Source organism: Poecilia reticulata, linkage group LG6, assembly GCF_000633615.1.
Source record: "Poecilia reticulata strain Guanapo linkage group LG6, Guppy_female_1.0+MT, whole genome shotgun sequence".
Taxonomy (NCBI): Eukaryota; Metazoa; Chordata; class Actinopteri; order Cyprinodontiformes; family Poeciliidae; genus Poecilia; species Poecilia reticulata.
The window spans coordinates 26847559-26868645 of record NC_024336.1 but is presented as its reverse complement, the minus strand read 5'-3'; the positions used below and the strand labels follow the sequence as shown (position 1 = coordinate 26868645).

General features: G+C 38.8%; 1 protein-coding gene across 1 annotated transcript; it reads left to right on the top strand.

Annotated features, from left to right (window-relative positions):
* The first annotated feature begins 3070 nt into the window (after window positions 1-3070).
* On the top strand, window positions 3071-20544 carry LOC103466451 (protogenin B-like). The gene is made up of 19 exons (XM_008412017.2): window positions 3071-3267; window positions 3743-4042; window positions 7311-7455; window positions 7546-7679; window positions 7757-8053; window positions 8314-8473; window positions 8990-9237; window positions 10306-10470; window positions 10579-10884; window positions 12199-12384; window positions 14603-14698; window positions 14779-14965; window positions 15543-15670; window positions 15787-15957; window positions 16827-17009; window positions 17092-17215; window positions 17309-17447; window positions 17536-17643; window positions 18201-20544. Exons 1-19 carry the CDS (start codon window positions 3201-3203, stop codon window positions 18573-18575), a joined length of 3519 nt encoding a protein of 1172 aa, XP_008410239.1. The 5' UTR covers window positions 3071-3200; the 3' UTR covers window positions 18576-20544.
* Window positions 20545-21087: the final 543 nt, after the last annotated feature.

Genomic DNA, 21087 nt, shown 5'->3' with positions numbered 1-21087 from the left:
CTAAAGACGAGCCCTGGCCAATCAGAGGCAAGCTAGCAGGTCCTCTGCTCTGCTTTCCCAGGGCCTTGCGGTATTCATAACATGCTAATGAGCTTAACCCTATTGATTGTGGCCGAACAGCCGGACCTTCTGCCATGTGGACCTCGGCCGAGGTTTAGCCACCTGATTCAGGGAAATTTTATGGCTTTGTCAAATTTTCTTATTTCTGTGTCAATAATCGCACAATCTAGTTGTGAGGTAAAGCAACTACAAAGACATGTGCTGTTTTCTGAGTCAAAAACAGAATAAAACAACATACAGCTGTGGAAGAGCCCACTGCAGTGAACCCCATTTAAAACCTGGTTATTCCACCACATTTGGATTTCTGATCTCTTGCTGATGTAAAACATTAGTATTGTTTCTAAAGGAACATGAACTTGTTTTCTTTGCATTAAGGTCTGAAAGCACTGCATCTTTTTCTTTATTTTGACCTTTTCTCATTTTTTGCAAAAAAATACAAAATTTCTGCTTGTAATTCTGGAGACATGTCAGTAGGTCATAAAAAAAATCATAAAAGAAAAGAACAATGTTCATTTTACTCAAACATACAGCTATAAAATGTAAATTCAGAGAAACTGATAATTAAAAGTGGTATTTTAATTTTTTCCAGAGCTGTATGTGCAGCTGAATCAGGTGGCTAAGTATAAAATCTTTGACAAAATCATCACAAAGTCTTAACCACTGACAAAGCACATTAACAAATGCTATCACCCTGACAACCAGTTTTGGAGCCTTAAATTATAACTATAAGGCTTAGAATGATTAAATCAATACCCCGCTCTAATCAATATATAATTAAACTCTGGTCTTCTCATTTGATTGCATATTGGATCTTGGACATACAGGCCTGAAGCTACAATCTGTCCAAAAAATTTGGGGATATTTTTGACAACAGCAGTGTGGTATATGTAATATGAGGTCTGGGAGTGAGGACTTTATTTACCTGTAGCAGTGTGCTGGTGTTTTGCTGACGCAGCATGGCTGAGCTCCCAGCTGGTTCCCATTGTAATGCTGCTGAATGAGGCCTCTGAAAGAGGAGGGTCATTGTCAAAAGGCACGGTCGCTGGATCAATATCTGAATTCATTAAGCAGCTGACCTGCAGCTATCAATATTTCTTCATAATTACCAGGTTGTGCAGCATAGGCGAGCAGATGCGATGCAGACCTTTTTATGTTCTTGTAGCTGATAATTCACTTTGCTCACTGAAATTAGATGTGCAAAAAATCTACAAGATGGAGATCACAATCTAATCAAGCTATGTGCTGCGTGACTCAAAATCAGATATTTATGTGAGCAGCTTTATTGGTAATATCTGTAACACACTACACACTCCTTACTATAGAAGGCATTTCAGATTTATGTTCAAAAATTCAATCCATTCCAGTTCAGTTTGGCCAATGGCTGCATGGTATAACATGACAGGTACTTGAGTTATCAAAACGGATTAGGATGCACACAAATTATTTGGAAAAATTGGAGTACTGGATCTAATAAAGCAAAAAGTTACATTTTACTTTCTTTATGCACTTAAAGTAGGTATGCTCCTATGGCATTTAGGTCAAACAACAACAAATAAATGCTTGATCTTCTGTATGATTCTATGCAGCCTGTTAGTTTGTGTTTTCAAGTACCTAATAATAAAAACAATCATCTGAAATGAAGCCTTGGTAACAGCAGATAGTGATTAAATCAAGATGGAAAAACACCCCTGAAAGTTGAATGTCTTCTTTTTTTTTCTTTTTTAATAACCTTAACCTCAAAATCTAATATGGCTGCCACATGTTTACATCAGATACATGTCTTTGTAGAAATTAACAGTTTATTCGTGTTTTTGTCAGTTTGTATATCATTAAGTCACTCAAAAATAGTAGGACTGCACATTTATGTTGGTGAGCTTGTTGCTGTAGTCTTTGAAACTGTAGCCAGCCTGGTTATTCAGATGAAAAACTAGCAAAGATGTCATTCCCATGTCCAAGTTTTGACACTGGAGGTACATGTAACACATATTTATTTATTTATTGGATTTTGCACACAGAAAAAAAAAATCTGTGTGCATGAACAAGCTCTCTTTTTAACTGGTTATACCAATATTTAAACAGACCATACTAAATCTTCACTTTAAGTACTGCTAAATACAATTCAAGTGCCAGCAATGGTACCTGTGCCCCCAGTTTGAGAACCGCACTGTTGGCACGTATCCTTGCTAATATGCTACTCCACCAGCTTCTCTAAAAGAGGCTGCACAATTTTGAGTATGATTTATTGAAGCCAAAATCCTCAAAAGTGCAAATTAATGTTTGACTAATTTATACATTATTAGAGTTTCAGACCAGGCTGTAGGAAACCTTTTTACTTTTTCTCTTAAACATCTAGCCTTTTTTGCAACATTTCTAAATTTTACATTTGGAAATGTCAATGAGTAATTATTGATACAGTACCCTTCAGCTGGTCACACAGTACCAATGGATAACAATGTTTAAAAACAAGTCAAAGCCCCAAATATTGTTTTAAAATACCAATAATCTTTTGTAAACTTTTAAAGACCCTCTGAAGTGATGTTTGCTTGTTTTTACTAACAAATGTATAATGATATTAAAAGTATGTTGTAATATGACCAACAAAAAGCTCATTGAAGGAAAAAGTGTCATCCTTTAAGCTGTTTCCATATCAGTGTTGCACACTAGAAACTACAATTTTGCAATTCTTTTTTTGCTCATGTTTGATGGAAGGAATTTATCTTAACTAGCAGTTTAAATCTTCTAACAGATCTCTATCTATCTATCTATCTATCTATCTATCTATCTATCTATCTATCTATCTATCTATCTATCTATCTATCTATCTATCTATCTATCTATCTATCTNTCTATCTATCTATCTATCTATCTATCTATCTATCTATCTATCTATCTATCTATCTATCTATCTATCTATCTATCTATCTATCTATCTATCTATCTGACGGATCCATGTGGAATCCCTCTTGCCTCTGTTTTGAATCTCCTGCGCATGTGCGAGAGGGCGGGGCCATCCTCCGGTTCTCCCCCATCAGAGCCGTTGGTGCTCCGCTGTTGGCAGAAGGGATAGAGCGGAGCACCGGACCGCACGCGGGCGACCGACGGCTCTCCAAGGGGAGAAAATGACCCAAATATCTGGATAAATGGCGAAGTTCAAGTTGAAGTCCGGCCAGCGGTGGCTTATATTTGTTTTGTTTCTCCCTTTATCGGGTAAGTTGTGTTTTTTTTTATTGCATCATTAACGCTGTTTTACAGCTAACTTGTGCGGATCTTGTTTGAAGTTTAATTGGTTTTGTTTGCTTCCTTTATCGACGTAACCGTATGTCATGTTTCTCTAAAGATGGGAAATTGTTCTGACTAAAAGAAATATGGAAGCTTTGATTTTATTTAAATTGAACAAAGTTTTATTATTCTGGGAAAGTTCAATTTTAGCTTATTTATGATAACGTATTATTATGGTGAATACTAGTAGTATTAGTGTCAATTTGTATTTAAATAAATGTGTGAAACAAACAATATGCAAATATTAATTATATACGGTATTGTTTTCTAAAGCTACTACATGGTAATTATGCCTTAACATGAACTAATTGAATCTAAATCTCTGAATGGTCTTGTTTGTGATGCCTTTATTCTTTATTCTTTTTTTTTCTTTTTGCTAATGTTCTCATTCTCTTTCCCTTAGGTGTTTTATGCTTTAGTGAGCTGTCCTTCATCACTGAGCCCAGTGATGTTACAGTACTACCAAAGGATTCTGCTGTGTTGGACTGCCAGGCTCATGGACAGCCTCCAGTCACCATCAAGTGGCTCAAAAATGGAGTTAAGTTGGCAGAAAGTGAACACTTAAGGTTTCTGCCTAACGGCTCCTTGTCCATACCAAAGATAAAGCATACCAAGGAGGATTCAGATGAAGGATTCTACCAGTGCCTCTCCCAAAACAAATATGGAGCTATCCTAAGCCAAAGATCACGTCTGACTATCGCAAGTGAGTATTGAAAGTAAAAAAAAAACAAAAAAACATTTAGTGGTTGTTTGCACTCATCTTTGCTGATCTTTAAGCATCAGGGTTGAAGTGCATGGATTATAAACTTGAAGATGGGAAGCAGATGTACCCCTCTTTTTTACATTTTGTAGCAAAACATTTAAAACCAAAGCTTCCATCATGTTAGGTCATTTATAGGAGCATTTAAGAGCTTGTTAAGTATAGAAGGGGAGTTCATCCTAAAGCTCATAAATGCTCTATTAATAGACAGCCCATAGCTTGTGTCCTCTCACTGTTTTTTTCTGAAGAAGAGCACTACTTACCCTGTGTTTGATTGTAATGATAAAAATCAGTAAAAAGTGCAAAACTATTTCAATATTAGAGTTTAAATCTGTGTGGGATTGTTGCAGGCTATGGTTCTTTGTAACAGCAGAATGGCTTGCAACACTGAGGAATTTGTGAATGGACATTTGCCTTTCAGCTTTTGTTCGGAGTGCCCCTGACTGGTCCACAAGAAAAGACTAGATTTCGGGGGGTTTGTTTGTCCACATATCAGTGGACAAGACAGCTGCGCCTATTCAATGAGCCTGCTCTACCGTGCACACTTTTCAAGAGTGTAAGGGAGAAGATATCCCATGGCTGCTGTCATGGAGACTAGATTCAGCGAACTGATTTGCCACATTTTAGAAAAATGTCCCAATGCTCTACATTCTAAAAACTGTTTAATTAATTATGGGAAAAAGCATGCATGTTGGTATAATATACCAGCATGCATATCAATGTTCTTCAGAACATAGATATGCATCAATGAGCCAGGGAAGAGAAAAAGATGTGTGTGTATATATGTAGTTTTTATTAATTCTCACAATTTTTTACATAGCAACAAAAAAACTTTTTCAGTTTTTGGTATATTGACCAAAAAATAATACCAAATTCAAGTTTGAGCCATTCTCATTCAGTGAAAAGGTTAAAGGTTGTCGGTCAGCTGTAGTGGGAGAGTGGAGGATGGGACTACTCTGCGCTCCCCTTCTGTCCAGAGGTCCCAGGGGTCGGGGGTCAGCGCTGGAAAGGCTTTGTGATGTCACAGGCCTGCTGTGGCTGGGGAGCCCCCCCTCTGTTGTCCCTCCCACCCTTCAGTCCTTTTCACCGGATCAGGCCCTCTGTTGCCCTGTCAAGGTCGGTGCTTTTGTTAAAGGAAGGCCAGTTTGTCATGGGAACGAAGGGGCCTGACTCTCCACAGTAAGATAAGAAGTTTAGGCTTCTTTAAACAGTTTTTGCATCCAGGTAGAGTTGTCCTCTGAATGGTTTTCCACGTTTAAGATGTTAGATCAGCATAATATCATTGGACATGCACAAAAACAGCAGCTAAATGCATTGCATGTCTGATTTACCAGTACCTTATCACAAGCTGTAAAATGTTGGAACAATATTGATAACACTCAAGTCAGGACCAATTTCTGGGCCAATCATAACCATCTTCCAACTGGCACCAGTTTGAGGTAAAATTGAGTGGATTGGGGGTTGAGGTGAACTTTGACCTTTTCAGGGAAGCCTTTGTGCTGCTCAACCTAGACATTGATTTGTTCTCTTCAACAGAAGTGACCAAATTAGCAGTTAGGACCCACCCATCACCTGCATCCCTAGTCCCAGTTGGTCAGCTGCATATCATTTTTAATTTTCTATTACTTACGGTGGACTTTGTAATCATTCAAGTTTTGATTAGGAAGAATCCCAGGCTGTTTGTCTCGGTTTTCTGCTCTTGTTTGTTAATAAGAATTTAATTTAATTTTTTACAAATATGGAAGAAATACTGTCAAATCAATCAATACAAGGCTCAGATCTTAGGTTTTACTTCCACTCATGAGCAGGATTAACATTTATTTTGTCTCATATTAAATCCTAAATTAAAGCAGTGCTCTGTAGTTTTGCTATCTGAAAGCTTGGGGTTTAAATGTGGATTTTCAGTGAGAAAACAAGAGTATTGATCTTCTATAACATAATATTGACTTTCTCTCTTTGAGTGAAGGGGGAGGGGAGGAACTTATCACCTTAATGAATGAAGGCCATTGATCATATTGTATTGAGGTGATCCACTAAAATGTAGATTGGGGGTTGCTTTTCTCTTGTGGCTGCTGAGGGACTTTTTTGGACGTGCATTAACAAAATATGACTTTCAAACTGTCCTAGCTGTAGTTCACCTGAAACCGTTTTCAAAAGTTTTAAGGTTGGATTATTATGACTTGTTTTAAAAAAATAAAATTAAATACAGAATTTTCAAAATCTCATTTAATGCAGAAACAAGAGTGGGAATGGGCAATTATCAAATTATTGATTGTTTAATTGGGAAAAAAATAATAATACTGACAATTGCAAACTCCAAAAACTGATGTAAGTGACTGGGTTTGTTAGTTTCACTATTTGAACCATTTTGCCAATTTTAGTTCCAACAGATCATCAAAAAAGGTTGTATATTTTTTTCAAAATATGATTGCAATTAAGATGTAATGTTTAGCAGCACTGAGGGTAAATATTTTAGTGAAAACCTTTTTTGAAAATGTTTGAGCAACAATTGAGCTGCATGACATGTAAGATTTACAGCAAACAACTGATTAACCTTTACTCAGTTTACAAATACATTTTAGATTTGAAGTTTTCTTTGTTTTTCATTTAAATTCTAGATATATTTCAGTAAAAACTATAGATTATCCTGATTAAGTTCATGCCATCCAGACTCTACAGGTCTCAGATAGGATCTGAAATATTAACATGGCAGTAAAGTAAGAAAATAAAAATAAAAAGAGAAAGCATTTTCTCTCTATAAAGAGTGTTCCCCGCCAAACAAAAATGTGATTTCAAAAGGAAAAGGCAGCGTTGCCTTCCATCTACGTAGCCTGTAAATAAGTTTGAAAAGATGGAAGGTGGAAAACTATCCATATAAGAAATTCAATATTGCTTAATGTAGCTGCTTGTAATGCTTTTTAAGCAAAGTGGATTGATTAGTTTTTATCTATAATGATGCATCATTCACTGTCACTCTTCAATTGATCCATTGATTAGCCAGCTAGTCACCATGGGGAAACTGTTCCTCATCTCCACAAAAGCAGGTGGCGTCCTAAAGAGATCAATTTCTCTCATAAGATCAGAACATCCATCAACTTCTAGCCATGGCTTGCACAAACAAAGTATTGCACATTTTGAAAATTACAGCGAGTGTGAGATTTGTTTTATTGTTGTTATTTGATGGTGAAACATCTCTTTGTTGTTTTCGCAGGTATCACAGAGTTTGAGTCGCATCCCGTGTCCATGGTGGCATCTGAAGGTTCTGTGGCTCGGTTCTCCTGCGCTGTCACTTCCAGTCCTCCTGCCACCATCACCTGGGAGTTTAACCAAAGCACACTGCCTTTACAGACAGACAGGTTCATGCATAACACTGATCTTCTTTTCACTGCAACATGCTCCTCTAGTTTCTCTTGTTTGACCCTCATTTTACTTTCTCGTCTTTCCAGACTTACGGTTTTGCTGAATGGAGTTCTTCAGATTCACAACGTTCGACTGGAAGATGCTGGAAAGTATCGATGTGTTGCTACTAACATCGGCAGCCGTTTAAAAAGCAGAGAAGCCACACTGACGGTGCACAAAGGTACAGTAATTGCATTACCAGAACTTCCAGATAGAGGACAGGTAATTTAATGTCAACATTTCTACTTTTTAATAAAGACGGGGGCCGTAAACCACACCAGAGGCCCCGAATCATTGCTGGACCTCAAAACGTAACAGTGTCCCTTCACCACACTGTGGTTCTGGAGTGTGTGGCCACAGGCAACCCCTCACCCATCATCTCCTGGAGCCGAGCCGACAGTAAACCCATAGATGTTTACAATGCCAAAGTATTGGGAAATGGGAATTTGGTTATCACTGATGTCAACGCGAAGCACAGTGGAGTCTACCTCTGCAGGGCCACCACGCCTGGAACACGCAACCACACGACTGCTGCAGCCAACCTCACAGTTCTAGGTATCATTATCTCTTTGGTTGATGAGGCACATTGCTATGTACAGCATAGCAAAAATACTCCTAGAAGTACTTTTTTTTTTCAAAAAAGCTACTCAAGTAAATCTAACTTATTACTCAACTGCAATGCTGCATAAGCCATAATATAATGGAACATATTAACCTATTTCTTGTGAATTCACATAAAATCTGCCTTACAAGCAGAGTTATTGGATAGATGGTAAGAATTAGACAGTTTTCATTAGTTTTCTGATCTGTTTCAGTGCCGCCGTCCATCGTTGAGAGACCTGAGAGTCAGACTCGCCCACGAGCTGGCACGGCCCGCTTAATGTGCCAGGCAGAGGGTGTTCCCTTGCCACGCATCCGCTGGCTGAAGAACGGGGAAGAGGTTCACCTAAACGGGAGAATAAAGATGTACAACAGGTGTGTTGCACTGAGACGGTCAGATGCTTTCATCCAGGGGTGTCTTAACTTTTTGCAACATGAGCCACAATCCCAAAGTTAAAAATATGCACGAGCCATATTGTTTTTCTGACTTGAAAACATGCAATGTTTTAATGAAACAAAATGACAATGATGACTTTTTCTGTCATAAGAAAAGGTGGACAGTTTCATAACTTTTTGGTTTATTTGATCGACAAAATCTTTTAGTCTATTCCCAGCAACGAAAAATCCAAAAAAAGTCTCTGTTTTAAGTAAGGGATGTTTATAGCTACTTATGATGAAATAAAAATTGTAAGAAAACATGGCTTTCTTTGTGCTCAACACTTTCCATTAGAGCAGAATTAAATGTGTGATGTATTAAATTCTTGTGTTAAAAGATTATAAAAATTTCCCACTGGAGAGTCAAATTTTATTGAGCTACAGTCGGGGGGTCCACACAAAGATAAATACACTATTTCTTTCTGATTTTTCTCGTGTTTATTTTTTTATTCACAGTAAACTGGTGATCACCCAGATTATCCCTGAAGATGACGCCATCTATCAGTGCATGGCAGAGAACGAACAGGGTTCTGTGCTGTCCTTGGCTCGCCTCATTGTCGTCATGTCTGAGGACAGGCCCAGCGCACCGAGGAACATCCATGCCGAAACCATTTCCAGCTCTGCCATCTTACTGGCCTGGGACAGACCGCTGTACAATGCAGACAAAGTGATCGCCTACTCCATCCACTACATGAAGGCCGAAGGTGAGACGGAGATAAAGACGGTAGTCCTGTACTGTGAGGGGCGAAAGTGTGAAAAGTTGCGAGATCACATTCAGCTGTAGTGAAATTGACCACCGCTATGTGTGACTAGTTGTGTCTGTGGAGGACCATCTGTTTGGGCTGCACAGGGCAAAGGTCAAGGAGGACTCAGAATGGCAACTTCACTTAAATAACAACAGGCTTAGTCGACGTATTGTCTGCTCCCACGGCTCATTCTGAGCTCCCCTAAATGGACGGCGTTGCCTCCAAACATCTCATACTTTTTTGCTAACTGCAAATGTAGGATGATATTTCTAGGGCTGAAACGATCAATTGCATTAATCGTGATTAATCGGTTATTGAATTTAGTAATCAATTAACTGTTAACCGGAGAATGCAGACTCAAAACCAAACAGGCCATTTGCTGAAAGAACAACATATTTAGAGGAGCAATAAAGCCAAAACTGCACAAAAATAAAACATTTTGCACTTGAGATGAAAGGAACCTTGTCTGTAAATATGTTTTACACAGAATTCCAAGTGGAATAGTTTTAGCTACACCTGGTTCACATTCTGTAAAAAAACACAAAATCTCCTATTAATCACCTTTTGCTATCCAATTATTAATCGGTTAATGCAAATATTTATTAATTAATCTACAAATGATAAGAAAAGGAATGCTACGTTGTTGCATTTTTAGGCAATAAAATGTTTATTTACTTATTTAAAAAGGGAACTGAATTATTTATTTGTATCTTTTAATGTATTTTGAATATTGTTTTAAAAAAGGCTTTATACAGAATGTGCCACTTTTATCCAGGTAATTGATTAATCGTCTGAATAATCGATTACTACAGTAATCATTAGTTTGCAGCCCTAGATATTTCACATACTGCTCTATGTTTATTACACAGCAACTCTATAAGGACAAGCATGCAAATTGTTTAAAAAGTTTTAGCAGTTTATGAAGTATTTCTGAGGATCTCCATTGGAAATGTTGTCTTTTTTAAAAGCTGCAAGTCATAACTTCAACCTGTTTGCTCACATACTGTACAACTTATTGTATTTCAGGTCTGAACAACGAAGAGTATCAGGTTGTCATTGGCAACGACACGACCAGCTACATCGTTGATGACCTCGAACCCGCCCGAAACTACAGCTTTTACATCGTGGCTTACATGCCGATGGGAGCAAGTCGCATGTCCGACCAAGTCAGTCAGCACACTCTGGAAGACGGTGAGCACGTTCTGAGATTTTTAGCAACAAATCGCTGCAGCTGTTGAGCGACACGCCTGTGATGATTGAGTCTGAAGCTTTACAAACTGATGTCCGTCGTGTTTGCAGTACCTCTGCGTACTCCGGAGCTCACGCTGACCAGCCACAGTTCAACCGACATCCAGGTGAGCTGGCAGCCTCTACCTGCCAAGATCAGCCGCGGGCGAGTGTTGGCCTACAGACTCTCCTATCGCACGGCTGTGGACGACACCGTCGTAAATGTGGATCTACCACAGAACGGCACCGAATACCTGCTGGAGGGCCTGCGGCCTGACACTATTTACCTGCTCCGGATTGCCGCAGCCACACGTGTGGGTTGGTGTGAGCCCTCAGCGTGGACCTCACATCGTACACCGAAGATCTCGAGCAGGAAAGGTAATCCTGCCGAAAGACAGACTAAAATGTTAAATTGGTTCACCTTTTATGGCTTTATATAACAGCTTTGCTTATGTTCCTAATCAAGAAAGTATTCAAATTTGAACTCTTGAACTCAAAGGGAGATATCTTATACGAAGCTTGCTGTATTTTTCCTTTGTGATGTTTCTGCCTCTCTGGTCTTGGAAAACCAGGAGGTTCCCCAGACGTCCTGCCTGGTGTTTGGCATATGATTAGTTTGCTCTTGTAGCATTGTCCCATACTCTTTGTGTTGGTTCCCCACAAACCTTTGGCCCCCGCGCTGTCAGGGATGTTAGAGTGGCCTCTGTCACGGATCATAAAGAGAGCTGCCTTAGGCCTCTATGAGAGGGAAAGAATTACCCATTTTAATGACCTGCTGGGATGGGTGAAGTTTTTGTCCTGCAAAGTAGAATTTTATCCAAAACAGTTCTTGTTATATGTATATATATTGATATTAGCTAGTTTTTGTATTTTGGTAAAGTGCAGTACCACAGAAATGAGTTCAGTCATTTTGCTCACTCCCAGTCTTGTATTCAAATTTTTGGTTTTTGAAGTTTTTTGGGTTTTTTTTTTTTTTACCAATTCCCTTCTTAGTTGATTGGTGAATAGTTCACTGCACCCAGAACCCCACCTTGTTTGGCAAGCGCGTTTTACAACTTTTGTTTATTTGGACTTTGAGTGACTTTGAATTGGACTTTCAAGTCCAAATGACAATAAAGTCATAATAATACAACAATAATTAGAATAAAGTTGTGATATTAGGAGAATAAAGTAGTAATTTTATGATAAATCCAACATGTAAAATAACAAAAAACTAAAATAAGAAATGTTGAGCATCTTGTGAAATTATATTAAACTGATATCAGTTTTACAAATAAGGAAATGCATCATCTTTTAACACATCAGCATCAAATTGTTATCAGTAGCAGGACTTTGAAACAACTGAGTTTATTTTGATAACTAAAAGTTTTTTTTTCTTATAATGCAACATTTTCTTGTAATTTCAAGATGTTCTGGTAAAATTGTGTCTTTATCCTATGACTATATTCTGGTAATTGGAAAAAAAGAAATTATCCTAATGCTCTGTCGTCCACTCACAGAAGGGATGATTGAGATATAATCCACTTTTTAAATATATGTATTTTCTGCCAGTTGATGAAAAAAATCTGATTTCATTTATAAGCCACATCGTCCAGCTCTCCCTTGTTGTTTTTGATTCTTTTAGCTTTTTTTCTTGGAGCTTTGTTAAAATCTACAGCTGATCTCGTGTTTCCTCTGTCTGCCCCCTCTTAGTGCCTCCAGCCCCCGTTTTGCAGCTTGAGGCACTTAACTGCACCTCCGTTAGAGCCCGTTGGCACACCTCCCCTGATCCAGTGGTGGTTCTGGGTTTCCGGCTGTGTTACCATGAGGAAGGCCAGCCGGAGCAGCCGAGCATCCTGCTGCAGGCCCAGACCTACATCCACACCATCGGTGGCCTTGGTGAGTAGCGACACAGGCTGGATTTAGCTTCTTTTTGTGACTCTCTGTCAATTAAACGGAGAGTGGCCGATGTATTCTCTCTTAGATGGATCTTTTTTTGCATGACCTAATTTGATTCAGTGGGCAGTTGGATGCTGCATTTGCATACTGGGCCCCTGTCCTGATCAATATGGGCTGACCTCTCTTGTCTAACCGGTAGACTTCCCCCAGTTTTGCTTTAGTGTTGTGTGAAATCAGGCTCACAGGGTTAGAGGTCAGTAACCAGATGTCCCTCCCACCACCGATTCCCATCCCCAGGTTTGCTTAATTATGCACAGCCATTGTGTTCTGTCCTGGGCCAGATCTGCTCTGTTAGGACCAGTGCCACCACCTCCCTTCAGCTGGATGCAAACAAAGACCCCTGGGATGGAACAGAGCTGGACCGAGCCGCTGACCTCTAGCCATGAGACAGCAGACTTGACTTTAGCTCCCTGCCCCCACTGGTCATCTGTGCTGTTCATGTAAATAACCAGCAGCTTCTCCATATACATCAACCAGAACTAGACTAAGAGAAAAAATAAGACACAAACTGCAGTTTGTTTTCCTTAAATCTGAATATATCAGGGAATCTGTGCATTCGTAAGAAGTCTTAAAAGCAAAAATTAAGGCTTTGAAATGTCTTAAAAAGTGAGTTGGGCTTATTAATCGCAGGTCTTAAATTTAGTCTTGGCAGGAGCTACTTAATCCCATACAGCTCTGGAAAAATGAAGAGCCCACTGAAAACCTCCTGGTTTTTTCACCAAATACTGATTTCTGAACTCTTTCTGAGTTAAAACATCATTATTGTTGTTTCTAAATGAATATGAACTATTTTTATTTGCATTATTCGCGGTCTGAAAGCACTGCATCTTTTTCCTTATTTTATCATTTCTCATTTTCTTCATAAATACTAAATTTCAGAGACGTGTTGTCAGTAGTTCATAGAATAAAAGAACAATGTTCATTTCACTCAAACATATGGCTATAGAAAGTAAAATGAGAGAAACTGATGATTTTGCAGTGGTCTCTTAATTTTGCTGTATGTTTTTCTTCAGTGGGCTTTTCACACTCAGACATCTTCTTTGTATTCTGTGACTCAAGATGGTTAAGGCTAATAAACCTTTGCTAACTATCTAGCTAGATGACTTTTTTTTGCATCTATCATGAGTTTGTGCAGATTTAGTTCCTGTTGGATGGATGATGTTTCTATGGAGATACAGGACTAAAATCCTGTTCATAAGGGTCTGAAAAAGTTCTTAAATTTGAGTTGGTGAAACCTGCAGAATCCCTTCACAGGCACTGCTCAGTTCTGACCACACCAGTACATTTTCATTAAATTGTAGAAAGTATTAGATAATCTTTTATCAGTAGTCTTTTGTTTCATATTTAATAAATCTATTTGTATGGTTCCTCTGTGCTGTTGCATCAAGTTTAATGCTGTAATACAAGGCCAGTGGAAGAGGGGGGAGAGAATGGGAAAGAAGGGAACAAAAGGGGCCCACCTCCTATCCCACAACCTTACGCCCAGATTCCTTCTGTTCCGTGTTGGCCTGGCTCGGTGACCCCAATAAAACCCCCTGAAGTCCCATGGGCCCAGGATCCCAGCAGCTGAACGCTGCCCACGGCCCAGCCCTCATACAGGCCTGGACACTCTGCTGTCATTGGTCAATACCTTCAGGCTGACCTTTCACACTAGAGGCATAAAACAAACCCAGTGCTCTTTAAAGCGTCCTGATTTAAGGTCTGGTAGTTTTTCAAGTTGAAACACGTTTTTCAAGCCTGTTATGTATACTTCCTTTACTGTTGTGGATCCCATGTCTTCATCCATTGCTCTTCCTGTGACATTTTATGATTTTTTGTTACACATTTCTAGGCATGTGACTGTCATTGGTGGAGCTTTTGGCTCTCTGATCTTTCTCATGCTCGTCTCAAAGAGCAGCACATGACAAATGAGAGGTTGGGCTAACAAAGGAGGCCACGTATTGTCCATTCATGGCCACTTAATGACCTGCTAAATCGTGTGGTCTCTTACTTTTTCAGCTTAATTTTCTTGTGTCCGTCTTCTTTATGTTGCTCTGCTGCTTGTTAGTAATTCGATGGGCTTTCACCTTTTTTTGCACAAAGGCTTCATTGTTGTTGTCTTGGCAACGCTGGGCTTTTATCTGGTAGACTTAGCTATTCTTTTTGGTTTGTATTTCAGATCCAAGGAGAAAATACCACGTCAAAATTCTGTCTATCAGCAAAGTTGGAGATGGTTATCAGACAGACCGAACAATTAGCACTCCAGGATGTGTTTGTAAGTAAAACCGTTTAGATAACAACTCTCTTTGAGACTTTTTTGTTTAATTAAATGCGGTTTCTGTTTGAATCACTCAGCGGCCAGAGACCAGACGTCAGCAGCTCCTCCCCCTCCACATCAAGTCACCGTCTTGACCAGCAATTCATCCATGATGTCCCTTCGGTGGAGTCGGCCTGCTTTCTCCTCCGGAAAGGCTGTTAGCTACACAGTCCGCTGCACACCTGTGGGCACACACAATGTCTCCGCTATCCGCTACATACAAACGTAAGACTGTCTTGGCTGAAAAAATTAGGGCTGCAACAAACGATTATTTCAGTTATCAATTAATTTAACTTCCTTTTTTTAAAAAGTGTATGTATATTTTATTACTTAAACTGGAATAACCTCATTTTTGTGTGTACACTTAATTATTTGTAGCAAAGTATACGTCAATCTGTTTATTATTTTTGGTTTAACCGATTAATAAATGGGCAGCAAAAGGTGCTTAATGCCAGATCTTTTCAACAGAATTTGAAGCTAAAATGACACTTCAGGAATTTTGGATAGAACATATTTACAGACAAAACTTGTTTTTTTTGTTTTTTTTATCTTAAATGCAAAGCGTATTTATTTTTTGCACAGTTTTCTTGTAATTACTGCTCAGAATATGTTGCTCTTTCAGCAAGCCCCACTTTATTTTAGTTTGCATATTCTCATTAACGATTAATTGGTTACTAAATCATTTTGTTGCGATTAATCTGATGAATCGTTTCAGCCGTAGAAGAAATACATGTCATATTTCCTTAAAACGTAATTAATAATGTGCTAGAGATGATCACCTGCCAATTGTTTGTCTTCACAGTACCAAGCAGAGTGTCATGGTCCAGGATCTGATTCCAAACACTCGATATGAGTTCGTCGTGCGCCTCCATGTGGATCAGATGTCGAGTTCCTGGAGCTCTGTTGTTTACCACCAGACTCTGCCAGCAGGTAATTAATTAAACATACAAATGCAGCATTGTTTTGCTACAATCCTGTCGTGAGGAGCTGTTATTAAATTTCTCAGTAATGATGGGCTGTAAGGATCTTCTTTGCTCTTTGTGCAGCACCTAGCCGCCCTCCCGCTGGAGTCCGAGTTACTCTGATTGAGGACGACACCGCTCTGGTGTCCTGGACGGAGCCCACTGAGCCAAACTTGGTGGTTACACATTACACCATTTTATACGCTTCACAGCAAGCGTGGATGTCTGGACACTGGCAAAGAATACAGAGAGAGGGTGAGCAGGCCTTTATAGCTGGTTATGCACTGAATAGATCATTTCAATTAATCGATTTATCAGATAATTTCCACATTCTGCAGATTTTTATTCAACCACTTAAACTTGTTTTAAACAATATGAGAAACACATAAAAAACCAAATAATTAAATTCCTTTAATTAAGAAAATAAACATTTTATTACCCAAAATGTAATAACACAACATTTTTAGTGCGTGCTTGATCATTTGTGGCAAAGGATGCATCTTCAGCTAAAAAAATACTTTTACCATCAACATGTGAAATGCTCAGCCCATTCTGCAGTGAAGGGCTGATCTGTTGGTTATTTATAGATTAACTGAATAATAATTAGACAGAAATGGTGCTTCATCTGAGTTTTTTTTTTTGCAGAATATGAACCCAGTAAGTCTGAAATTATGTTATTTGAATAGTTTTTTTAATCTTAATATAAAAATATATGTATTTATTGTGCAGGTTTGTCTTAATTGCTGCTTTGAGTGTGTTGCTATTTCATAAATTGGCCTTTTTCTGAGACTGTATACTCCAGTTAATGGTTATCCCAATGCTAAATTGGTTGACGATTATTCCAATAATCAATTATTCTGATTAACCGTTTCTGCCCTGCTGGGAAGCTTGTTAGAGTTTATGGCATCGTGAGCTGTTTGAGTTACTGGGACATTTTAAACAGAAATCTGGTGGGTTGTAGCAGTAAACCGGGTCGTTCCAGAACACATGGCCTAATAAACACAAAAATGGTTCAACAGACATTAAACCCTTTTGGTTAAAAGGTTGTTTTGCTTCATTTTTATGTAGTTTTATTATTGCTTATGATGTTCATTTATGAACTTCTCACTCTGTTTTGATTGCAGGAACTCATACGATGGCCTTATTAGAGAAGCTTGAGCCTGGGAACGTCTACCTGGTGAAGATTTGTGCCTCCAACAAAGTCGGCGACGGTCCGTTCTCCAGTGTCGTGGAGCTGACGCCGAAGCATGGACACCTTCACCGCAGCAAGAATCCCAGGCACTCCGACGGTTTTTCAGACACAACAGGTCAGGATCAGAGGCAGAGCACATTTATTTCTTTAACACAATCTAATGTTCCACCTGAAACACCGTGTATGTCACCTTCCAGAGTTTTCTGATGGCCTCTACCACATCGACCAGAGGTCTGTGACGGGGATAATGGTCGGTGTGAGCATCGCCTTAACCTGCATCGCCATGTGTGCCTTAATCCTGATCAGCAAGGGCAGACCAAGGTAATTCATTTTATTTATTGAAAATGCTAAAAATAAACCCACACTCCTTTTGGAAGACATGCTTCATGTGTGTATTTTTATTGTGATTTTTAGAAAATCAGCCAGTCCCAAGGTGATTGCTGTGAGAGCTGCTGAAGGTCCACATCCTGGCATGCCACTTCCTGGTAATTACCGCTTGGAGAATGTTGAGGCCCTTCTACCTGTGATCAGTAATCAAATCGAAGATCCTAAGGTAAAAAAAACAGAACACAGTGAACTTCTAAACACTTTTCACTCCTGTTAGTCAAGCACAACAACAGTTTTTTCCTTTTTTTTTTCAGGGTGGATCTGAAATTGTTGTAAATAACTGCAGTTCAGCTGGCGGCAGGATTCAAAGCAATAAGTGGCTGATTTTCAAGAAGGAGATGAGAAATCCACCTGCAAATGATGTAAGTGCAAACGTCATTCCAACATTTTCCTCAAAGAGGTTTTTACGATTAGAGGTGGGTGAAATGGACTTCAGGTTTTATTGCAATATTCGGAGGTACTGTTGTGATAATGATAAAAAGTGACAAACTCTTTGCTAGTTCTTTTTTAGGTAACTGTCGGCCAGTTGATTTATTGGCACCGATTTCCTTAATTTTGACCCTTGCATGTGAAGCCGATCTTATCTCCTGATCTTATCTACCTCAGCAAAGGTCTAAAAATCAACTACTGTCCTCTTTTGCTCTGCTGTGAAAGAGGTTTGACCGACAGACCGGTCATCAGGTCGACTGAACGTTTTAAGTTAGCAATAGTAATAAGCGATCAGCCAGAAAATTGCAATCGGTGCATCCCTAATTGTAAAACTAACAATCAATACGGACAGTTTTGGGGGGTTTAAAACATCATTATTTAGAATTTAACAGGACAACAATAAATCAAAAAAGTTTTATTGTGAAACTTTTCACAATAAATGCCCACCCTTACTTTTGATTATTTCTTACGTTTGACTGTCTCTCGTTAGGCTGAGACAAGAGCCTGTTTGTACGAAACTGGCAAAACCGTCCTGAGGTACGACGACCGGCTCGGCTCGGCTCCTCTGCCCGCTTCGTCTCGGGAGATGATCTACGGACCGCTCCACCCGGAGAGCTCTCAAAGCAGCGAGGGCAGCCAGGAAACCGGCGACTCCGGACACTACTCCAACGAGGAAAGCAATGAAGAACCGAGCAACTCGTCGGCCTGCCAAAGTTCCAGAGCAACACGTTTGGAGTCGGATCACAGTGCCGCCGGTCCAAATCTTAAGCAGTCTGTCAAACTGGAGCCAGAGGGGAAGTCGTCCCGTCGCTTGGCTCCTGAAGCTTCCTGGTTTAAGGCTCGTCCCCAAGCCGCCTGCTCCTGACCCCTCCAGGCCTGTTTCCACCCTCCACCAGCCAAAGCTACACCACTTCTACCTCATTCGCTTCCTGAGAAGAGAGACCCTTGAGTACTTCATGATGGAGAGGGGAAATCAGGAACCAGCTGCTGAAACGGAAGAAATGTGGATTCGCTTTGAACGTACCTCAGGATTTTGTATGAATGTTGTTAAAACATTTCTTTTCCTCTTTTTTTTTAACACAACTTTCTACCTGTCTGCGTGTTTGGTGTTGTCTGTCCTAACCAAAGCTCACCCATGATGAATGTTTGAAAAGAATGTCAGAATTTACTGTGATACATTTTATTAGATTTATTAGAGACGCACCAATCTTGAAGATTCACTTATTGGAAAAAGATTGGATTTTTGATTTCTTTCTTGGTGCATCTCTAATATTTACTTGTTTGCTACGATGGAGGATATAATGGAGCCGTTTTGGATTAATAATCTACCTCAGTTTACTCTTAAGAATATACATTACTACCTCCTTTTACCACACGTTCTGCAGTATTACCTCACACTCAGGGGACAAAGTGAAAAAAAAGCTTAATTTCCATGTCGACTTTGTTTTATTTCAGTTTCTGCCTATGTGGTTGAAAGTAATTTAGTTTCACATCATTTGTCTTTGTGGAAAACATGAAAAGTGCATTACATTTTGCCAAACTATTTGTAGCTTTATCAAACGGTATTGTTTGGCATTTTTGGTGCACTGAACTCAAAGCTTTAACATGGCCTTAATATAGGAAGGGCTTTACATGCTATAGATGGTTAGATCCAAAGACAAGAAGAAGAAAAGAAAAAACTGCACCCAAAGAGCTTCATTAGAAACTATAAGGCAACCAAAAATATAGCTGATGTCCTTTTGGGATGTGTTTGCCAAAATATTGTTCTCACCAGAGATGTTCCCTTCGATGGTGCTGGTTCCTCTGCGTGGTTGTTAATAGTGCTTTATTCTGGTGAAAGCTTTAGCACAAGCCTTTCGCTCCGTTTGCCTTCTAGACCAATTGCTAAATGCAGAGGTGATGCCGATGCTATTATCCAAAGAGTTGTTCTGCTTCCTCAGATGGGTGCAGCTTGTTTTATACAGTTGATCCTCGGCATGACCTGGTGAAAAGTACACACACAAGACCAAAGATCCAGTGTGTCCTGCCACTGATGAGTGGATTTAGTTATTCTAAACTGGGAGAATCGTTCATCAGCCATTCATTAACTCTGTTGTAAGGATGAAGACTTTGCTTCTGTCCTTTATATTTTCTGTCCAGGTGTGGCAGTAAAAAGATTCTGACTATCATAAAGGAAACCCTCTGTGTGAAGAGCAACATAATCAGATTTTTATATCTTTTTAATACAAATAATCCTAACCAAAGGATCTTACAGTCTATTAATTTAGTTGATTTCTTTGGTTTTCATTTGCATTGTACAAAGGAGTTGTATTCAAAGATGATATGATTTCCGCTGAGTTTGGATTCTAGAAAGGCATTTTGTTTTCACACAGTTATTTTTCTATTGTGACGCCAGAAAGTGTTTTTGGTGTCTTTTTAACCACCTTGAATTTTAACCTGAATGATTCTTAGGTTCCTTTGGGAAAATTCAGATTTAGATTGTATTTCTTTAGCACATTGTTGTGAACCAAAAACATTTATTGTGACACTTTTCCAAAAATGTCTTCTTTCGGTTTTAGTGAAGGCAGTGTGATGGCTGCTGTAAAATTGCTAAAACTGAAAGCTAATGATGAAGCCCAACAGGTTTTGAATTTAGACATAGAATGTAGATTTAACTGTTATTTAATTTTTATGATGTTTTTTTTTCTTTTCTTTTTTTTTGAGTAACAGAAAGCTTCTCCTAAACCAAAGTGAGCAACAAAATATATTATTTTATGGTGTTGAACTGTTGCAACTAGCTTTTTTGATACTCAGACTGATAAAGATTAGATAATAAAATTGTTCTTGGAAAAATATGTCATTTGTGTTTTCTTCTTTTCAGCGTGAAAGTAAATTTGAGGAGTATAACTAGATTTGATTTATGATCTCATTAAGAAGTTCTGAGATATTTTGAAAAACTGTTAGCTGCTACTACAGAGAGAGGAGCACTTAATATAAACCTCTTAGTTATTGTGTAGAAAATTTTACTGACATCATGTGGTCTTGAAAATGACTAACATGCCAGATGACATTTGCACAACAATTTATTGTTTTTTAGCTAATAAGTACGATCATATTAATGGGAAAATTTGCATAGGTTGCAGATCTTAAGAAATATTTAATGCTAGACGCAATAGCAATAAAGAGTTCAGTTTTTACCACTATTTTAAGATCCCCAATTTTACCCTTTGTCTATAAAGTAGGTGTAACTTTTCGATAATAACTCAGCAGAATGGAACTGAACTATTTCATTTTATTTATTTATTTTTTACATGTTTTGTTTATTTAATATAGTTGACTAAAACAAAGAACATCTATACTAGACAAAGAAACCTGTCAACAAATACTATATATATATA

Coding starts and splice junctions, on each gene's coding strand:
- LOC103466451 (XM_008412017.2), top strand. CDS start 3,201: ATGGCGAAGTTCAAGTTGAAGTCCGGCCAGCGGTGGCTTATATTTGTT. Junction 14,966..15,542: donor GCTATCCGCTACATACAAAC/GTAAGACTGTCT, acceptor TTGTCTTCACAG/TACCAAGCAGAGTGTCATGG. Junction 15,958..16,826: donor GCAAAGAATACAGAGAGAGG/GTGAGCAGGCCT, acceptor TTTTGATTGCAG/GAACTCATACGATGGCCTTA.